The sequence below is a fragment of the Brassica rapa genome, chromosome A01, assembly GCF_000309985.2.
Source record: "Brassica rapa cultivar Chiifu-401-42 chromosome A01, CAAS_Brap_v3.01, whole genome shotgun sequence".
Lineage (NCBI taxonomy): Eukaryota > Viridiplantae > Streptophyta > Magnoliopsida > Brassicales > Brassicaceae > Brassica > Brassica rapa.
Window position 1 is genome coordinate 24,795,958 of NC_024795.2, and position 18,818 is coordinate 24,814,775.

An 18,818-nucleotide genomic window follows, 5' to 3' on the forward strand; every position below is an offset into this window, starting at 1 on the left:
CGAAGAAGATGATGATTGTGGATAAGGGTAATAGAGTCATTAATTTTTAAGTACAGTACGTTAATAGTGTCAAATGGTAGATCCTTAATTAGTCAATATTGTTTGTGTATACAATGCAAATACTCTATAAAAAATAAAAATGAAAAAGCAATAAATCCAAGAAAAAAAAAAGGAAACTCCGAAAACGAGACAGCATCGGCATAAATACCCCCACGTCTCTCTCTCTCTCATCTCTCTGCTCCCAAAGTATCTCTCTTCTTCTCTCTGTTTCGTCGTCTCTCTCTCTCTCTCCTTATTCAAAGTCAATTCAACAGGTATACTTAAAAAAAAAAAACTTTACTTTTTCTCTCGGGGGCCTCCCCGTTTGTTCTCGCACGTACGCTCCTTGGGATTCTCCTCCTCAATTCCATCGATTTCCTCTGTTTTAGATCTGTAACGGGTTCTGTTTTTCTAATGTTTTAAAACCCTAATTCTCGTTGTAGTATCGAGATCGAGAGAGAGGAAGAGGACATGTCGTCTCTCAGCAGAGAACTCGTCTTCTTGATTCTCCAGTTTCTCGACGAGGAGAAGTTCAAAGACACTGTTCACAGGTCACTTTCAAAACCCAAAGGCTCAAACTTTTTTGTTTTGAATTGTTCGCTTGTCGGAACTAGTGTAGTGTTGTCGGGAGTATTATTAAAGCTTTGAACTTTTGGTCTAAATTGAGTGTGTTGTATCTCTTAGGTTGGAGAAGGAGTCTGGGTTTTTCTTCAACATGAGGTACTTTGAAGACTGTATAAGCGCAGGTGAATGGGACGATGTGGAGAAGTACCTTTCTGGATTCACTAAAGCTGATGATAATAGATACTCCATGAAGATCTTTTTCGAGATTCGTAAGCAGAAGTACCTTGAGGCACTTGACAAGTAAGTGTGTTCTTTGCTTCATTGCCTTGAGGAGGATCCATAACTTATTTATTTTTATTTTGTTTTTTTTTTCACAGGAAAGATCATGCCAAGGCAGTTGAAATACTAGCTAAGGAGTTAAAAGTGTTCTCCACATTCAATGAAGAGCTTTTCAAGGAGATCACCATGCTTTTAACCTTAACTAACTTCAGGTAAAAACTCAACTTTTGTATTATAATCTCAAATAAACATGACTTATTAAGAATGCATTTATCAGGGAAAATGAGCAGCTCTCCAAGTATGGGGATACTAAGTCTGCAAGAGGTATTATGCTTGGGGAACTCAAGAAACTGATTGAGGCAAATCCTCTCTTCCGTGACAAACTCCAGTTTCCAACTTTGAAGAATTCAAGATTGAGAACCTTAATTAATCAAAGGTAGTGCAAGCTTTGTGTTTTTGCTGTCTCTTTTGGTGGGACAACTAACTGAATGTTCTTCTCTGCTAAAATTGTAGTTTGAACTGGCAGCATCAGCTTTGCAAGAATCCAAGGCCTAACCCGGATATAAAAACACTCTTTGTTGATCATTCTTGTGGGCACCCTAATGGTTCTCATGTTCCTTCCCCTGTAACTAATCATTTGATGGGCTCAGTCCCTAAAGTTGGAGGCTTCCCACCACTGGGTGCTCATGGTGTAAGTGTTATATGATAAAGCCGCTTTGTATTGGATTATATATTATTAGCACATGAGTTTAACGCATATCTGTTGGTTCAGCCGTTTCAGCCAACACCAGCTCCTCTTACAACATCTCTTGCAGGATGGATGCCTAATCCATCTATATCACATCCCACTGTTTCTGCTGGTCCTATTGGCCTTGGTGCCCCCAACAGTTCTGGTAATTTTTTCATAACTAGTTCTATCTTCTGATATCTCAGTGTGGTGGAGATATATTCTGTTTGCCAATTAGATACCTCATCATAATCTGGATTCATGATTTCTTCCTGACAGTGTCTATGCTAAAGCGTCCCAGGACTCCTCCAACTAATAGCCTATCAATGGATTATCAAACAGCAGATTCTGAAAGTGTATTGAAGAGACCTAGACCCTTTGGTATATCAGACGGGGTAATAACGAATGCTTATGCGATTTTTTTAGCTCAAGTTCTCATCCCTAATATCTTTGAAGCTCACAGTTTTTTTTAAACATTTTCAGGTTAATAATCATCCAGTCAATGTCTTGCCAGTCACATATCCTGGGCAAAACCATGCTCATGCAGCCTATTCTACTGACGACTTACCCAAAACTGTTAGCAGGGTTTTGAGTCAGGGTTCTGCTATCAAGAGCATGGATTTTCATCCAGTACAACAAACGATGCTTCTTGGTTAGTTTTCTCAACCAAAGCATGCATTCATTCCCATGAGTTATGGTGGTTTATAATCAGACAGCATGTATATATGTATACATTTTATCTCGCTTTTAATGGTGGATTTGCATTTGTTTCATAGTTGGCACCAATCTTGGTGATATTGCAATATGGGAGGTGGGCAGCAGGGATAAGCTTGCTTCTAGAAGCTTTAAAGTTTGGGATCTAGCTACCTGCACTGGGAATCTTCAGGTATGGTTCATCTTTTATTGATATATTGTAACAGTTAGAAGATAAATCGAGTGGGGTTTTTTTTTATAAGTACAAAACTCGGTGGATTAGTAAGGAACAGATCAAGGTTAATAACTAGTTATCTGAAAGAACTCCTCAAATTTTTCACTATGGCCATATACTATATATCACGGACATCTTCTCTTTTTACTGACCTGTTGTTTGGTCTTTTTCTTGTGCATTAGGCTTCACTTGCTAGCGAGTATACTGCAGCAGTTAACCGAGTCATCTGGAGCCCTGATGGAGGTCTTCTGGGTACGCCATTCTATGATCTTGTGGTCGTATTGTGGAGTCAATTATTTTGCCCCTTATGGGTTTTGGGCTAGTTATCATATAAATTTTGTGCTATATCTAGCGCTTCGTAATGTCTACTTCCTATTTCAGGTGTCGCATATTCTAAGCATATTGTGCATATCTATTCATATCATGGTGGCGATGATTTGCGGAATCATTTAGAGGTTTGTCTCTTACTCACGACTTTATATTGTATATGAGGTTACACCATCTTCTGTATCTTATCCTAGTCAGTTACCATTCCGCTTATGTTTATTTTTTTTTTTATCTCTGAACAGCATTCTTAGATCTTTGGTGTTTGTTTTTTTTGTTTGTTTACCGTGATAGATTGATGCTCATGCGGGTAATGTCAACGATCTTGCCTTCTCCCAACCAAACCAGGAACTGTGTGTTGTGACTTGTGGAGAAGACAAGACAATCAAGGTTTGCATCTTGGAATGTGTTTTCAGAGTTAGATATAATGGGCCTAATGGGCGCATCCTGCTTATATAAGTACTTGTTATACAGGTCTGGAGCGCTGTTACTGGAAATAAATTGCACACATTCGAAGGCCATGAGGCACCTGTTTATTCCGTGTGCCCACACCAGAAAGAAAATATTCAGGTAGCGTAAATATGCTTAAAGTGTCTCTTTTTCTTTATTCTAGGCCCTTGACATTGTTATGATAGAAACTTTTTATTTTTGTCAGTTCATATTCTCAACTGCTGTTGATGGAAGGATAAAGGCTTGGTTATATGACAACATGGGTTCTAGAGTGGATTATGATGCCCCTGGTCGATCTTGCACGGCAATGGCCTATTCTGCTGACGGAACTAGGTAAATGAACCTCTGCTATTCTTGTTATGCTAAACTAAATCCATCCTTTTCCTCATGTCTCTTTTACCTTCTCGTTGGTTGTAGATTATTCTCTTGTGGTACTAGCAAGGAGGGTGAATCATTCATCGTTGAATGGAATGAAAGTGAAGGAGCTGTGAAGCGTACTTACCTCGGATTAGGGAAACGGTCTGTGGGGGTTGTTCAGTTCGATACCTTGAAGAATAAGTTTTTGGTAGCTGGTGATGAGTTCCACGTCAAATTTTGGGACATGGATAGTGTTGAGCTCTTGACCACAACAACTGCAGACGGGGGATTGCCGGTAATGTTCTATTATGATCTTTGGTTGTCTATTTGACATATAAAAGGAATGGTTGCTAACTTAATTTTTTTTTTCAGTCTTCCCCTTGCTTAAGGATCAATAAAGAAGGAACTCTACTGGCTGTCTCAACTACTGAGAATGGAATCAAGATACTAGCGAATGCTGAAGGTTCAAGGATTTTGCACTCCATGGCAAACCGTGGCGTTGAAAGCTCTAGAGCTCCTCCTGGATCTGTTTCAAAGGTAGAAAACCTATCATCATAACTTTTTATATATATTCTGCTATTGCAGAAAATAAACTGAAAATGCATATGATTTTGGTTCATAGGGTCCTATTGTTGGAACATTTGGGACTCCAAGTTCAAGCACTGGGATGAGTCTATCAATGGCTGAGAGAAGTGGTCCAGGCGCTGCTGTTACTGCAATGGTAATCAATGGAGATAGTTGACCATTTAGAATGTCCACTTCGTTTCTCTAGTGAAGTTGGCAGAGATCAAAGTGTTAATTGTTACTAATTTACTTCACAATCTTTTGGTTTTTAGAATGGCGATACTCGAAGTCTGTCAGATGTCAAACCACGAATCCCTGATGAGGCAGAGAGATCAAAGGTTTGGAAGCTGGCAGAAATTAGTGAACGTTCGCAGCTTCGTACTCTGCGGCTACCTGACACTCTGCTACCAGGAAGAGTATGTATCCAATCTTTCTCAAAACACATTGCCATTATCTTCTTTCCACTCTTGTCGTGATGTCATCTTGTTTCTCGATACAGATTGTCAAGTTAATATATACAAATTCTGGAGGTGCCATATTGGCATTAGCGGAAAACGCTCTACACAAGCTATGGAAATGGCAGAAGAGTGAGCGGAATCTTTCGGGAAAGGTACATCATATCCCTTGTGATACAGCACATAGTGGTGACTTTTGACACTCATAATTGTAACTCCTTATATGGTTTTTTTTTTGCGTGTTTAGGCAAACAGCAATGTCCCACCACAGCTTTGGCAGCCACCTAATGGAGTGCTAATGACAAATGACACACGTGAGGGAAACAAAGAAGACGTAGTTCCATGCTTTGCCCTCTCAAAGAATGATTCTTATGTCATGTCAGCCTCCGGAGGAAAAATTTCCTTGTTCAACATGATGACTTTTAAGGTCCGGTCCTTCCCTTTCTGAGTTACGTCTCTTACAAGCCTCGGATTTACTTACTTATATGTCTTTGTTTTAACTGCAGACGATGACTACATTCATGGCGCCTCCTCCTGCAGCGACTTCCCTCGCCTTCCATCCTCAAGACAATAACATTATCGCTATTGGAATGGATGATTCCTCTATTCAAATTTACAATGTTAGAGTGGATGAGGTAGCTTGACATAACTGGGAGTGTGTAAGACATTTATTCGTTTTTCATAGAAATAACTTTTGGCTGGTGATGATTCATGTATAGGTTAAAAGTAAATTGAAAGGTCATCAGAAGAGAGTGACTGGTTTAGCATTCTCAAACGTTCTGAATGTACTTGTTTCCTCTGGTGCTGATTCCCAGGTATGCTACATTACCTGTTTATGTTCCCTGCTATGTTCAGATAAAGATCTTTGAGTGGTTGGTTTTATGATCTGTTTAGCTTTGTGTATGGAGCATGGATGGATGGGAAAAGCAAGCTAGCAAACAGATACAAATTCCCAGCGGTCATTCGCCAAATCCGCTTGCTCATACACGCGTTCAGTTCCATCAGGATCAGACACATGTTCTTGTTGTCCATGCCAGCCAGTTGGCGATATATGAGGCTCCTAAATTAGAGAACGTGAAGCAGGTTTGTTGCTACACTGTTCCATAAGGCTTTGCATTTAACTGTTTTCTCAGTGTGTTTCAAGACTTGATGATCTGTTGATTTCTCTCTTACTTGCAGTGGATACCAACGGAGTCAAGTGGTTCAGTGACAGATGCTGTATACTCATGTGATAGCCAGTCCATCTACGCAGCCTTTGATGATGGAAGCGTGAGTATCTTGACGGCAACGACATTGCAACTGAAGTGCCGCATTGGTCCCAGTTCATATTTGCCTTCAAACCCGAGGTAAAGAATCCTCTTTATCTTAATGTTCATCAGAGTTGTGACATTGACCAACACAACATCAGTAAGCATCTCTTCTCTGTTGAACAGCTTGAGGTTATATCCAGCCACCATCGCAGCACATCCCTCTGAGCCAAACCAGTTTGCAGTTGGGCTTACTGATGGTGGCGTTCATGTGATTGAACCACCAGGACCAGAAGGGAAGTGGGGAATGTCTCCACCGCCAGAAAACGGTGCAGGACCTAGCGTCTCCTCAGCACCAGGTTCAGATCAGCAGCCGAGGTGAAGGTCTGATTTCAGCAAGCTCAGCACAGGCTACCCAAGTTATTATTATACACTTTGAGTGGAGGAGAGCTCTGCGATTTGTAGGTTATATATTCTTACTCATTGGTAGTAGGTGAAAGCAGTAGCAGTAGTGTCTTCCATTAATTCTAGTGTTTTTACTTTTGACATTATTCTTATCATCTTAGAGTTTCCTTCCCAACAATCTTTTTATTTATGTTTCAAGGTTTTGTAGATAAAAATTGATTTAGCAAATTCTTAATCTTCATTTGAGCTTCACTATGTGACTTCTTAACGTTGGTGGCCAAACAAATGATAGCCTCAAGAAATCCAGTGAGAACTGCCAACCACTTAAACCTTTGATGATTGTTACTACCTACATGAGTCATCATCAAGTTCTTTGCTTATTTCATTATAAACTGTAAATAATTACTTAAAACTTTCAAAAACGTGATAAACAATGTCGTGTAGAGGACAAAAAAGCTTTAAAATAGGCCCACAAAAAAATATTCAACAAACGAACAAAAGCTAATATGAGACAGCTTTAAGCATTGGCAGTTTTATTAAGATTGATAATCAAAAACTAAATATTCATTTTTAGCATGTGTAACAATTTGTTTGTTTGTTACTCTCCAAATATAAACAGAAGGAAAGTTGAACAGCTTCGGTTTCAGGTAAACCATGGCACTTAACATATATTTATGAGAGAGGGACACTAACAAACGATCATAAACACAAAAAGAAAACGATGGATGTCAACAAGAACATCGTCAAAACCCTAGCTCGATGGTGCCTTCTCCTACAAGCAATAATGATCTCTTCCAACACCGTGGCTCTCAAGGAACCAGACTACGTAAACATGAACGTAACAATCCGTAACGCAATGACAGGGCTAATCCGACCGGAGATCGTCTACCGATGCCAGTCCAAACGCAAAGACTACGGTTGGCATCGATCTAAAAAACCAGGAATGCAGTTTTCATTCCCAATCATTCTCATAAAAGGTGAAAGCAAGATACCTGCTATTCACATCTGCAATGTCCGGTCAGTCCTAGGAACCGCCACACTCGTGATCGAAAACACTTATCTCGATGCAGAGATGTGTCCTAAATCTTCATGTGCTCACGTAGCTACACCTAAGGGGATCGTGTTTAGAGGCCTTGAATGGGATTTCAAAACCGTGTTTCCTAAACTCAAACCAGTTGAGTATCTAGAGTTGCCCTGGACACCTTGGCCTAACAGAACATGAATTTTTTGTTTCTTCTGTACTGAATGTAACTATATACTGTATTTAGAGTTCATAATCAGTATGTCACATACAATTTCTTGCAGAGAGATCTATATATACGTTTTATATAAAAACACCAACAAAAATAAGTAGGGTTACAAAACGTTTCGATTCAGGTCATGATCACATAGTTTTAGGATCACTCACTGTTTAGTGCCATTCGTTGTTTGTGAGTTTCTGAATGTAGCTTAACATCGGTAGCTAATCCAATGGCTTGGAGGAAACTAACACGTACCAATTCATATCAAGTTGCAACCATTCAAGGCCATGTTTCTCTGAAAACTCAAAAGCATGGTGATTGTTGTGCCATCCTTCTCCAAATGCTAGAGCTGGTACCCACCTAAAGCATCATAATTCAGATTAGAGTTATATATATAAAGATGAGTGGATAAGGATTTGATGGAATCAGTTCTTCTTCGACAAATCTCCAGTGTTCCATGCTTGTCTTCCCCATACATGACAAGCTGATTTCACTAGCCACATTATATGATATACCCATACTATTCTTACACCCGACAAAACAAAACCATATTAGAGATGTAAGGGATGAGAAGCAACGGTCGAGAATTTGCTAGAAAACGGAAAAAAATTGACTATTTGAGATTTTTGCTGCTATCAAATCAAATTCTTTTGTGATATGTTAGCATTTATGGCCAGAAAAAAAAAATCTGTTTACATTTAAATGTGAAACTAGATCTCGATCCGCGCAACCGCGCAAGTTTTTGTTTTCAATTATTTTTATATAAATATTTTATTTTCAATTCTAAATTGATATATATTATAATATATGTGTCTATCAATTTTTAAAACACAGTAAGTTTACGGTATATTTTTTTTAATGAATATATTGTTTTAAACTTTCACATGTATTTGTATCTTTTTATGTATATATATATATATATACATATATATATTTCGATTATTATTTCATTATTAAAATCGTAACTATATATATAAACTATAAAGATTAGTAAAATATTGTTTTATTGTCATATTCAAATATATTGTAACATTTCACAAATTTAGAAAGTTTTTTAAAAAATAAATTTTTCGCTTCATAGATTTATATTATTGAGTAAATAATTAATCATTTAGTTTTTGTTTAATTTTTAAAATAAACTATATAGTTTAAAATTTGTTTTCATTGGTTTAAGGTAGTAAAGATTAATCATTGTTAGATAATTTTTTTATTTAAAAAAAATCTTTATAATTTTAAAAGATAAAATCGACAAATATTTAAATATTTAACATATGGAGGTATAGTATTACAACATTAAATTATATCTATTTAATATAACATGACTTTCTAATAATATGTCCATTAGGTCCATTTAAAAAAAAATCACACATGAATCAAGGTTGTGACTTCTATTTTAATATCTAAGATATGTTTCAGACCATCTCCAATGTATTTCTCTATTTTTTTTCTTCTATAATAGAGAAACTCTATAATAGAGATAAGTTTCTCTCCAATGTATTCCTCTATTTTCTCCTCTAAAAAGAAATATTCTTAAGAGATTCTTTTAAAATTTTACAATTAACACCTTTTAACTTATAAATATTGAAAATTAACTCATTCATTATATCTTTTGGATTTTTTCATAAAGTGCAATATTATTTATTTTAAACAGTTTGTTACAAAAAACATTAAACAAAAATAATAAAACAAACAAGTATACATTATCTAACCATCATTATGGAGATCCGGAAGTAATTTACCATAATATTAAGGTGTTTTAATATGTTGTATTAATTAATATTTAAATAAATATGTTATCAATATGTAAAGTTATGTAGATTTTTTAGTAATTAAACTATAATTAATAATTTTGGTTTTAAATATAAAATTAAGTATTATTTGTTAAAAATTAGACTTTCACATAAAATAATATTATTATTTATTTATGTTATTTACTTATAACTGTAAAAAATTAAAAATATTATGTAAACAAAAGATATTTGGGTTTTATATGTAAAAATAATGTATTTCTACATAAACATGTATTTTAATTATAACCACAAAAGTTAAAAGACTATTGTGCAAATAAAAAAAGTATGTCTCTATTATAGATTTTTCTCTATTATAGCATATAAAGACAAATATAAGGGTGGGTTGGAGATGCTCTCAGTCATTATAAATCTCACATAATTTCACAAGAACTTTAAACAAAAAATAGTTGCATACAAACTTTTTCTTGGTTCTTGCAATTTTTGTACTTCCCTTAGCTGTGTCATCATCATATGGAAACTTCGTTATGATGGTTACTGACGACGGGATTGACAACATATGCACAAAAATATGTTAAATTCTCACTTTGTTATGAACTTCTAAAATCAACCCATAAAATTACAATTTTAAACTTCTATGGCCTTACTAAATTTCTGATCAAAAACCAGTATCGAAACGTTTCAGATGGCATTATACCAGATAAAGATGTCTGCAGGTAATGCAACGATTTGCAGGCAGTTGATTCATCAATGTAGAATCTCACTTTTCAGTTTTCACACTTTCATAATCCATTTCCAATAGAATAATAATTAGAAAATAATTCTTTAATACTAAAAAATACTCTACAATAATTTACAAGTAATCATATCATATATTGTAAGTAATAGATCTGGGCAAATAACACATTTTTGATCAATTACTTGAGATAGCAAATACTAGTTTTGACCAGTTAAGTATAAATCTATATTATTAAAACTGAAATATTTTATGGTACTGTTTGGAAACATTTATAATAGTATAAAGAAAAAGTGTTTAAAAACATGGATAGCAATATTTTTTTTGTTATCTAATTAGGTCAGAAAAAAGGATAGCAATAGTATATTGCATTTTAGTAATTTTATTAATATAATTACTTTAATTGTCTTTTCATATTTCACTCAGTTTAACAATTTCATTAATAATATTATCTTAACAATACACCAAATCATTATTTATATTACCATAATAATAATAGTGCAAGTTTTTATTTATTAGTTAATCAACATTAACTTTTGTCAATTATAAAATCAAAAATGTAAAATAACTAGGTTATGCATATGGTTAAATGTTCGGTTTAGTTTGTTTTACTAAATTTGTCTTTTAGTTCAATCGGTGAAAAATTACGTAGCCAAAATCATAATTAAAAAAACATGTTTTTATGAATAAAATAATAACTTAAATCAAAGTAGTAAAAATATATTACATTTATTGTCACTTAATTTTTCACTCCATATAATTGTTTTACTAAATAGAAAACTCTTCTAATTTCCTTAATTTAGCCAAACACATATAAATAATTTTTTTTATTAGATTATAAAATCAGTTATGCATGAACATTGGCTTTCCATTTAAGTAAAAGTTGTTCTGTTCGGATATCGTTTTTTTTTTAAATTAGGTTCTGCTTGAATACTATAAATTTATGTGTTGGTTTTGTGTTGGATCCTTCTGGAACTGGATGAATTCAGTTATGATGTATATAGAGAGACCTAAAAAATCTAAATAAAAAATGTATCTAAAACGGATTCGGATATTTGTATAAAAATAACTATATTACTCGATTCGATCATGGTCTTTTGAATACAATTAGTTATATTATGGCTCATCTAAAACATATAACACTAATTATGAAAAATAGATATCAACGTATAAAAATGTAAGAACTATTATGCGGGTGCACGGATCTAGTTTAAACTTTTATTACGTGTGCAAGTTAAATATCAAGTACACTAAACGTGAGGAGCACTGAAAACGACATCGTCTGGGTCGTGACAATTGTCTTCCAAACATGTATTTTCTTGGGTCGTCTCGTCTACTTGGGTCTAATAGGACTACGAAAGAGTCGTCTGTTTTAGGCATGGCGTTAGGGTCTTCGAGTCAGATTCGGACCGATTCTTTTTGGGTCTGAATCTTTCGGAACTTAAATATTTAGACTCAATAGATACTTAAAAATTTTCGGTTCGAGTTTAGATCGGTTCTTCTCGGATCCAGATTGGTTCGGATCTATAATTAAAATACTTATAAAATACTCAAAAAATTTCGGGGCCGATCGGATTCAAGTATTTAGGATCTGAAAAAAATGACATACCCAACTCTATCAAATTTAATCGATATTTTTCATATATATCTAAAATTTTATAAAATAACTTAAATGAAACTATTAATAATAAAAATAAAACATTTTTAAACTCTAGATTTTACATTTTAAAAGTTTCATATTACTTAAACAATGTTATAAAAATAATAACAAATGTTGATAACAAAAGATATTTCAAACTAAATCCTAAAATAATATATATATATATATAATAGGACACAAAAAAAATCATAGTTTTGGATATACTTATTTTTAAGACGGAAACAAATCATTAACGGGTCGAGTCTATTCGAGTCGGTTCTTTTCGGGTTTGGGTCGGTTCTTTTCAGTTCTGGTTCTTGGGGGTAAAAGAAATTTAGACCAAAAAAATACTTGTAAATTTTCGGTTCGGTTCTGGATCGGATATTTTCGGATCGGTTCGGTTTAAGTTTTTGGGCGCAGGTTAAAATAGGCCTAGCCTATCTACTTGGGTCTTCGCTTCATAGAGGCCCACTAAGTTTCTATCTTCGTCAATACGACTTCGTTTGAACTACACTCGGACTTCGTCAATACGGTCTCGGGATCTTCTTCTCCTTCCTCTACATCTCTCCTCTTTTCTTCTCATCGTCATCTTTAAAACGGCCAAGGCGCCGTGACTCTCTACAGCCATCACCGACGGTGTCAGATTCCCCGCCGCCGGTGGCCGTACACCGCATGCCGGATCCGGCTGTCGTCAAAGAAGTGAAGCGCGCGGTGTCCGTCCCCGTGATGGCACGCGCGCGCGTCGGTCATTTCATGGAAGCTCAGATCCTGGAGTCTCTGGCCGTGGACTACATGGACGAGAGCGAGATCCTCTCAAGATCACTTTATCAACAAGCATAACTTCCGATATGCGGGTGCCGCGACACTGGGGAGGCGTTGAGGGAAGGCGCCGCGATGATTCGGATAATCAGTGGCTTCTCCCCGAGAGGTGAGTGAGGTTCTACGAATTATGCAAATGATTTCTTAAAAAAACAAAAAAAAGGATCAATTTAAAACAATAACAAATAAATGAACAGTAGGCAGGTTGTTTGTTTGGGAGTTAGTTATTCTGTTAACGATCAACAAAGAAAATCAAAAAGAAAACCCAAGAATAACCGTTGTAAGATACATAGTATATAGTAGATCATTCTTCTTCTTCCTTGTTTTTATTTTTTAGATTCCTCTCTGCGTCTGCGCATTCTCTTCCTTGCTTGCTATCGTACGATCATGATGAGGATGTTGCAACTCGGAAAACTTCTTCGTCGATCTTCTCGGTAATGTCATCCTTCTCTTTTGTAATCGTTTGGTTTAAGCGAAGATAATCTCATGAAGAAACAGGATTGGTATTTGGAGTGATAATAAGTAGATTAGGATTTGGATTTGGACTATGATAAGTAGGATTTGGAGTGATAATAAGTAGATTAGGATTTGGATTTGGACTATGATAAGTAGGATTTGTAATCGGATCTGATGATCTGATGAATAAATCGACTACAGGTTTGCATCATCGTCTTCTCTTAAGAATGATGAAATCAACTACAGGTTTGCATCATCCATCTTCTCCATCTATTTTAATGATGAAATCAACTACAGGTTTGCATCATCTTCTTCATCTAACCGGGATACTTATTTTATGTCTTAGGCATTCCCATGAGTTTCTGGTATCTCTCTCCTGAATCGGAATATCAAACTGGCTGAGAATAAAAGGTTCTCACACAGATCCCGGAGCAATTCATGCCAGCTTTCTTAAGTTGGGGTTCAAAACTGATCAGCTGCTAAGCAAACAACTTAGGCTCTATGGATCGTGTGGTTCTGTTGAGGATGCAAAGAGGTTGTTTTATGATAGTTACAATTCCAAACTTGCTGGAGTAGCAGTTTGGAATTTCATGATAGCTATCAATGGTGATGGGAATGAAGCAATCACCATGTTCGAGAACATGCCTCGGGGATTGAGCAAAACACATGCCACCTACTGGAACACAATGCTCGGTTGTTCACATATTGGTGAGACAGGCTATGCCCACTATTTGTTGGGAAGGGCGTTTAAATGCTTTGGTATTGAGCCAATCATGGAGTTGTTGGGTACTTACATCGACGGTTTAGCCAGGCACTGCGAGGGTAAGAAAGAAGTAACAACATTGAAGGGTATGAGGTACAAGCCAAATCAGGAGATGGTGGTGAGTATATTGTCCAAGTACGATCTGAACGCTGATCCTTCTACATTTGCTCAAGATTTTGTTCAGTATCTTGAGGAGCAACAAGTGAGCTTCTATATAATGAACTTGCGTCTGAAGCAGGAGTTGTTTGGAAGTCGAACGTGAAGATTCAGAGGAGAAGGAAGAGTACTAAGGGTTGTTCCAACATATGAAGAGGAGAGGAGAGAGGCTCTTCACCCAACACTCTGGAGCTTTAGTTTCTTTTTTTTCCAGATTCTTGGAACTTTCTTCTTTTACCAGCACATTTAAATACCGAGTCTTGACGTTGAGGTGAACGTCTATGTCAAGGATTGAACATCTAGTTTGTGTTTGAGAACCTTTAAAGCTTTCTATGCAACAGGTCCCCATTTGAAGTTTTTGGGTGTCTTTCTTTATAAATGTGAAACCTTTTCTCTTGAAACCTTAAACGTTCAGTCTCGAAAGTGATATAATGTGCAGGGTTTTACCAGTTTGTTTGAATCTCTGAGAGAGGTGAGGTAGAGTGAGATAACCGTGCTGAAGCAATATTAAAAATAAAGCTTCTTAAGGAAGAACTCACACTTATTGAACTCAGAGTTTTACAGGAACTAAACATTAGAATAAGGATTATTAGAACATGTACTATGTTTGAGTTCTAGCTTCATCATGCATATCTTCCACAGGGCACCAGCGCAAAACCAGAGATATAAAAGGACCAGCATTCAGCTCGAGAAGGGGGTCAGCACCCAGTGGTAGTAGAGACCAATACATTGTTCTCCCTAAGGCGTTTCTGGAAATGAGCAAAACGGTTCTGCAGTTGGAGTATACCTGCAGCCTTCTGAGAGAGAATTGTGTTCAGTCTTGAAATGTAACTATCTAGATGGTTTCCAGGCTGGTCTGCTTCAACCAGCAGATTCATCTCCTGCACATGTGATTCCAAAAAGATATTATAGAGGCATTAAAAGATAGAATCGAAACAAGAGGCTTGCAACACGATAAAATCCATACCTCTTTCACGATGTTCATGGCATCCTCAACTTGTTTATGGTGAGCATTCACAAGTTCTTCTTCCTGTAAAAATGGTTCTTACGTCACTCAAGGCTGATAAAAAAAACAGAAGATTCCTTTAGTTAGCTGCAGAAGTGCATTTAGATTGTCATCAGAGTTTAACTTCTTCATATCAGGCATTGGCATGTCTCTTGACTTCATCGTTTTTCTTCCACGTTTGCTTCTCTTGCTCGTAATCCGATGCATCAAACTCATCGTTCTCTTCATTCCACATCTCATTCATAGTTGGATGGAGGAGTAGGAAGTGTGGTAGATAAAGGAACTTTCGTGGACTCCCATAGGTTCAAGGTTGAAGAAGACACATCTTTCTTAGACCCGTTTCCCTTCGAGAGACTCTTAACCCTACAGTTAGTTCCTCACAGTTAATGGGATGAACGTACATATGAAAACAAAAAAGAAAGAAAGATATAAGTAGAAACCAAACCTGTCAGCGTATCTTAAGGTGTTAAGAGTGTGCTCACACGATCCAGAGCTTGGAGATATGCAAGATATCATCACAGTACGAGAGTTCCCCATGAAAGAGTCCCTGAGAACTTCAGTCAACTTACTCCCTCTCGCTGAGGAGATCATAAAGCTTTCCTCCGTAGATTTCAAAGAAGCTGACGAACAACTGAAACCCTTGGTTTCTGTATGTGTGGTGCATCAACCTTAGGATATCCCTTGAAGTCTTAAGAGGCAAAGGCTTCATAGTATGTATAGGTTTGAGAGGTCAAACAGAAACCGAAGATGACATAATAAGTTGAGAAAATTAAAGAGAGATGCCAAATACTTTTAATATTAGGATAAAGATCTGCTATTAGCTTGTCAGTTTTTCTGGAAAGTGATCTATGATTCATTTGGAGACTGTTTACCTGTCTGCCCATATGCAAAGCAAGTGGCTTCGATGCGCTGGAAAATAAAAGGAACAACAGGCTCTACTGTCTCGCGATAACAAGGCTCCCTCTAGAGTAAACATTGATCTTGTGTACTTCCAAACAGCAGTTACCTCATCATTTGATACTTCCTCATCTAGCACAGCATTAAACACAAATTCATGCTTTTCAACATAGGCTGTCAAGTCAACCTGCGATTATATATAGTCATCGATCAGTCTTAGTGTCTTGCTACAGCGAAGTCTAAGAGAATTGAGACTGCACAAAATCCAAACCATCAGTGACTAACCTTGACTTTGGTTTCATGAACCGTTAGGCAATTGGAATGTGTGTCAATAATGTTTTCCTCCTTTTTGTTAAGTGGTCTCTTACGCACATGTTGAAGAAATGATTAGCATACACGATGCAAAAGGCTGGGGAAATCACTTAATTTCAAGTGTTAATTCAAGTGATTCGCTACAGGGACAGAAGTGAATAGGAAGACACTACTCCTTCTCCCGACCACAAAAAGTACGACCTCTTGACCAAAGCCCTGGTCGACGCCGGAACGATAAACCAAGCTCTGGATCTCTTGTTGGAAGGAAGAAGGGTCCTGTTCAATTTCCAAGAGCCAGGCTTGTACATGAACCTCGTCCGTGGCTTCTTGGAACAAGGGAATCTCGACATGGCGCATCAGCTCCGGGAAGACTTCACGACCTGTTCCATACGCAAATAAATCGCAGTCCTCGACTCCGTTTTTGTAGAGCATTTTTTCAAGCAAGGCAAGGACGAGGAGGCTATGAAGCTATACAGAAGCTCAGTGAACAACAAGGATGGCTTCACAGCAAATGGTACTGTTGGTAATCCCTATCTCAAATTATTGCTCACGTACGGCCAAAAAAATAAGCGTGGGCATTGTTCCAGTATATGCTTGACAATTACGAATGCTGCTTTGGGTTTAACAAAGATACTGTCAATATGATGGTGAACGAGTGTTTCGATGTGGGACGGTTCGGCGATGCGGTCAACGTTTTCAACAAGGCAAAGGCAACGCTCCAGTACGGGCTTCCTGTTGAAGCATACATGAACATTATTACAAAGTTGTGTAAAAACGGAAGGTTGTCCGATGCTGAGACTATGTTTAATGGATTAGTGAAAGAACAAGGATACCATAAACCAGATGTTGAACCTATAAAGCATTGATTCGTGCATATGTTGAGTTTTCAAGGGTTGAGGATGCGGTTCAAACCTCAAACAAGATGATCGCTTCTAAACTCCACAGGGCCACTGATTTGTTTTTCTAGTTTAGTGATTTTTTGCTTTTATATTATTTTGCTTCTTTTGTTTTTGGTTTCACTAGTTTGTGTAGTCAAGACTTTCATAATTTTCAATGCACAAGCTCTGCTGTTGACTTGAAAATTGGACGCCTTAATTCAACGAAAGTACAATGCAAATCCTTGAAGTTAATTCATTTGGATTCATGAATCTTTCTAACGGATTGATATAGTCAACAAGCTAATAGTGAGGTTCTCTTACAAGATTTTATGAAGTTTTCAAAATTTTGAAAGTTACAATTCCTTTTCATGTTAATAATTAGCAGGTGATTATAAATGAAAACTATAACTACCAAACAAAGAGAGAGAGAGAGCCCACAAAAAGAGCCCAGTAACCACATTTCAAAAAGGCAAGACTCAGTTTTGACACTTCTGTATAAAAACTTTGTTGTTCGGGCCAGCGATAGGAACCATGTGTGAATTTCACACCAACCGGATCTAGTTTGGAATGGAAGAGAATCAAACTGATTGCTTCAAATACTTTAGTGTTTCCACAGGTCTTGATCATGACATAATCATCAAACATGAACAAATTCGAAGCTAAGAGGAGATAAGTATCAACCGAGAAAAGCAAATTATAAACACAATTACGTCCACTTAAAGTTAATTTCCATCATCATTAAACCTTCTCAACCTTATGTGTGATGCTCTTGAACATGGTCATGAATGTGTTTTCATTGCCATTAGAAAATATTTTTTCAATGAGTTTCTCATAAAGATAAACCAGCCGCATAATGCACATTTAGTGCAATTTTTTTGTATATTAACCAATAACATGACATTTCTGTGACCAAAAATATGTCATCTCTTTTATTTAACAATGACACATATGCTTATTGTTGTTAAGTTTTGAAGAAAAAAAATCTGAACTATTATTACTCTTGATAATCTCAAGCTTTTGATCATCACCTTATGAATGACCAAAATAGATATTAGCTCAAACAAGATTATCGCTTCTAAACCAGATGTTGAACCTATAAAACATTGATTGGTGCATATGTTGAGTCTTCAAGGGTTGAGGATGCGGTTCAAACCTCAAACAAGATTATCGCAAAACTGCACAAGGCCACTAATTTGTTTTTCTAGTTTAATGATTTTTTTTTTGATTTTATATTTTCTTCTTTTGTTTTTGGTTTCATTAGTTTATGTAATCAAGACTTTCATAATTTTCAGTTTATTCTTTGAAAGAGAAAAACTTTCATTCAGTTTAATATGTGTTTACTTACAAGATGTTCCGTAAAAGTCTTTTGAAATTCAATAGAACTTTGGAAATGAAATCAGTTTAGAGGGTATCTGATTCTAGTCAGTGCCGGCTCAGGTACAGGGGCGAGCAAGGCGACGGCCCAGGGCCCAAGAGCAAGAGGGGCCCATAATATTTTTCTGACTATTAAAAATTTAAGTGACAGAACAACTAGAGTTAAAAAGAAGTCAATGATGTTCGTATGTTTTCTTTTTGTCAAAGATATTCGTATTTAGTGATTTCTCTTTCCCCATTAGAATTTCATTTTCCCCATTAAAATTTCATTTCCCCATAAATATTTCTAATTTAATGTTGTTCTATTTTCTTGAGTAAAACTTTTAGTATTTTAGACAGATCAAAATTTTAATAGTTAATACACGTCACTTCATTTTAGTACTTGACAATTAGATTTTGTTGAACATTTTAACAAATTTTTGAAAACAAGTGGTAATACAAATTTGAAAAATTG

General features: G+C 36.2%; 2 protein-coding genes and 1 pseudogene across 2 annotated transcripts; 2 read left to right on the forward strand and 1 right to left on the reverse strand.

Moving 5' to 3' along the window:
- Positions 1 to 193: 193 nt before the first annotated feature.
- On the forward strand, positions 194 to 6,567 carry LOC103840431 (topless-related protein 4). Its single transcript, XM_009116945.3, has 26 exons — positions 194 to 314; positions 483 to 590; positions 724 to 903; positions 981 to 1,094; positions 1,160 to 1,318; positions 1,396 to 1,573; positions 1,655 to 1,775; positions 1,889 to 2,004; positions 2,093 to 2,261; positions 2,386 to 2,495; positions 2,720 to 2,789; positions 2,919 to 2,992; positions 3,156 to 3,251; positions 3,336 to 3,431; positions 3,517 to 3,644; positions 3,729 to 3,963; positions 4,041 to 4,205; positions 4,291 to 4,389; positions 4,505 to 4,648; positions 4,732 to 4,842; positions 4,935 to 5,114; positions 5,194 to 5,322; positions 5,407 to 5,502; positions 5,582 to 5,770; positions 5,867 to 6,033; positions 6,121 to 6,567. Exons 2-26 carry the CDS (start codon positions 511 to 513, stop codon positions 6,314 to 6,316), a joined length of 3,402 nt encoding a protein of 1,133 aa, XP_009115193.1. The 5' UTR covers positions 194 to 314; positions 483 to 510; the 3' UTR covers positions 6,317 to 6,567.
- Positions 6,568 to 6,817: 250 nt separating this feature from the next.
- LOC103840450 lies at positions 6,818 to 8,465 on the forward strand. Its single transcript, XM_009116960.2, has one exon. The coding sequence runs from the start codon at positions 7,061 to 7,063 to the stop codon at positions 7,559 to 7,561; it is 501 nt and encodes a 166-aa protein (XP_009115208.1). The 5' UTR covers positions 6,818 to 7,060; the 3' UTR covers positions 7,562 to 8,465.
- Positions 8,466 to 11,505: 3,040 nt separating this feature from the next.
- Positions 11,506 to 16,544, reverse strand: LOC103840460 (annotated as a pseudogene).
- Positions 16,545 to 18,818: the final 2,274 nt, after the last annotated feature.

Bases quoted from the DNA above. Each gene is read 5' to 3' on its own strand.
- LOC103840450 (XM_009116960.2), top strand. From the start codon at position 7,061: ATGGATGTCAACAAGAACATCGTCAAAACCCTAGCTCGATGGTGCCTT.
- LOC103840431 (XM_009116945.3), top strand. From the start codon at position 511: ATGTCGTCTCTCAGCAGAGAACTCGTCTTCTTGATTCTCCAGTTTCTC. The intron at 591-723 runs GTCACTTTCAAA...TGTATCTCTTAG, and splicing joins TTCAAAGACACTGTTCACAG to GTTGGAGAAGGAGTCTGGGT. The intron at 2,005-2,092 runs GTAATAACGAAT...AAACATTTTCAG, and splicing joins CCTTTGGTATATCAGACGGG to GTTAATAATCATCCAGTCAA.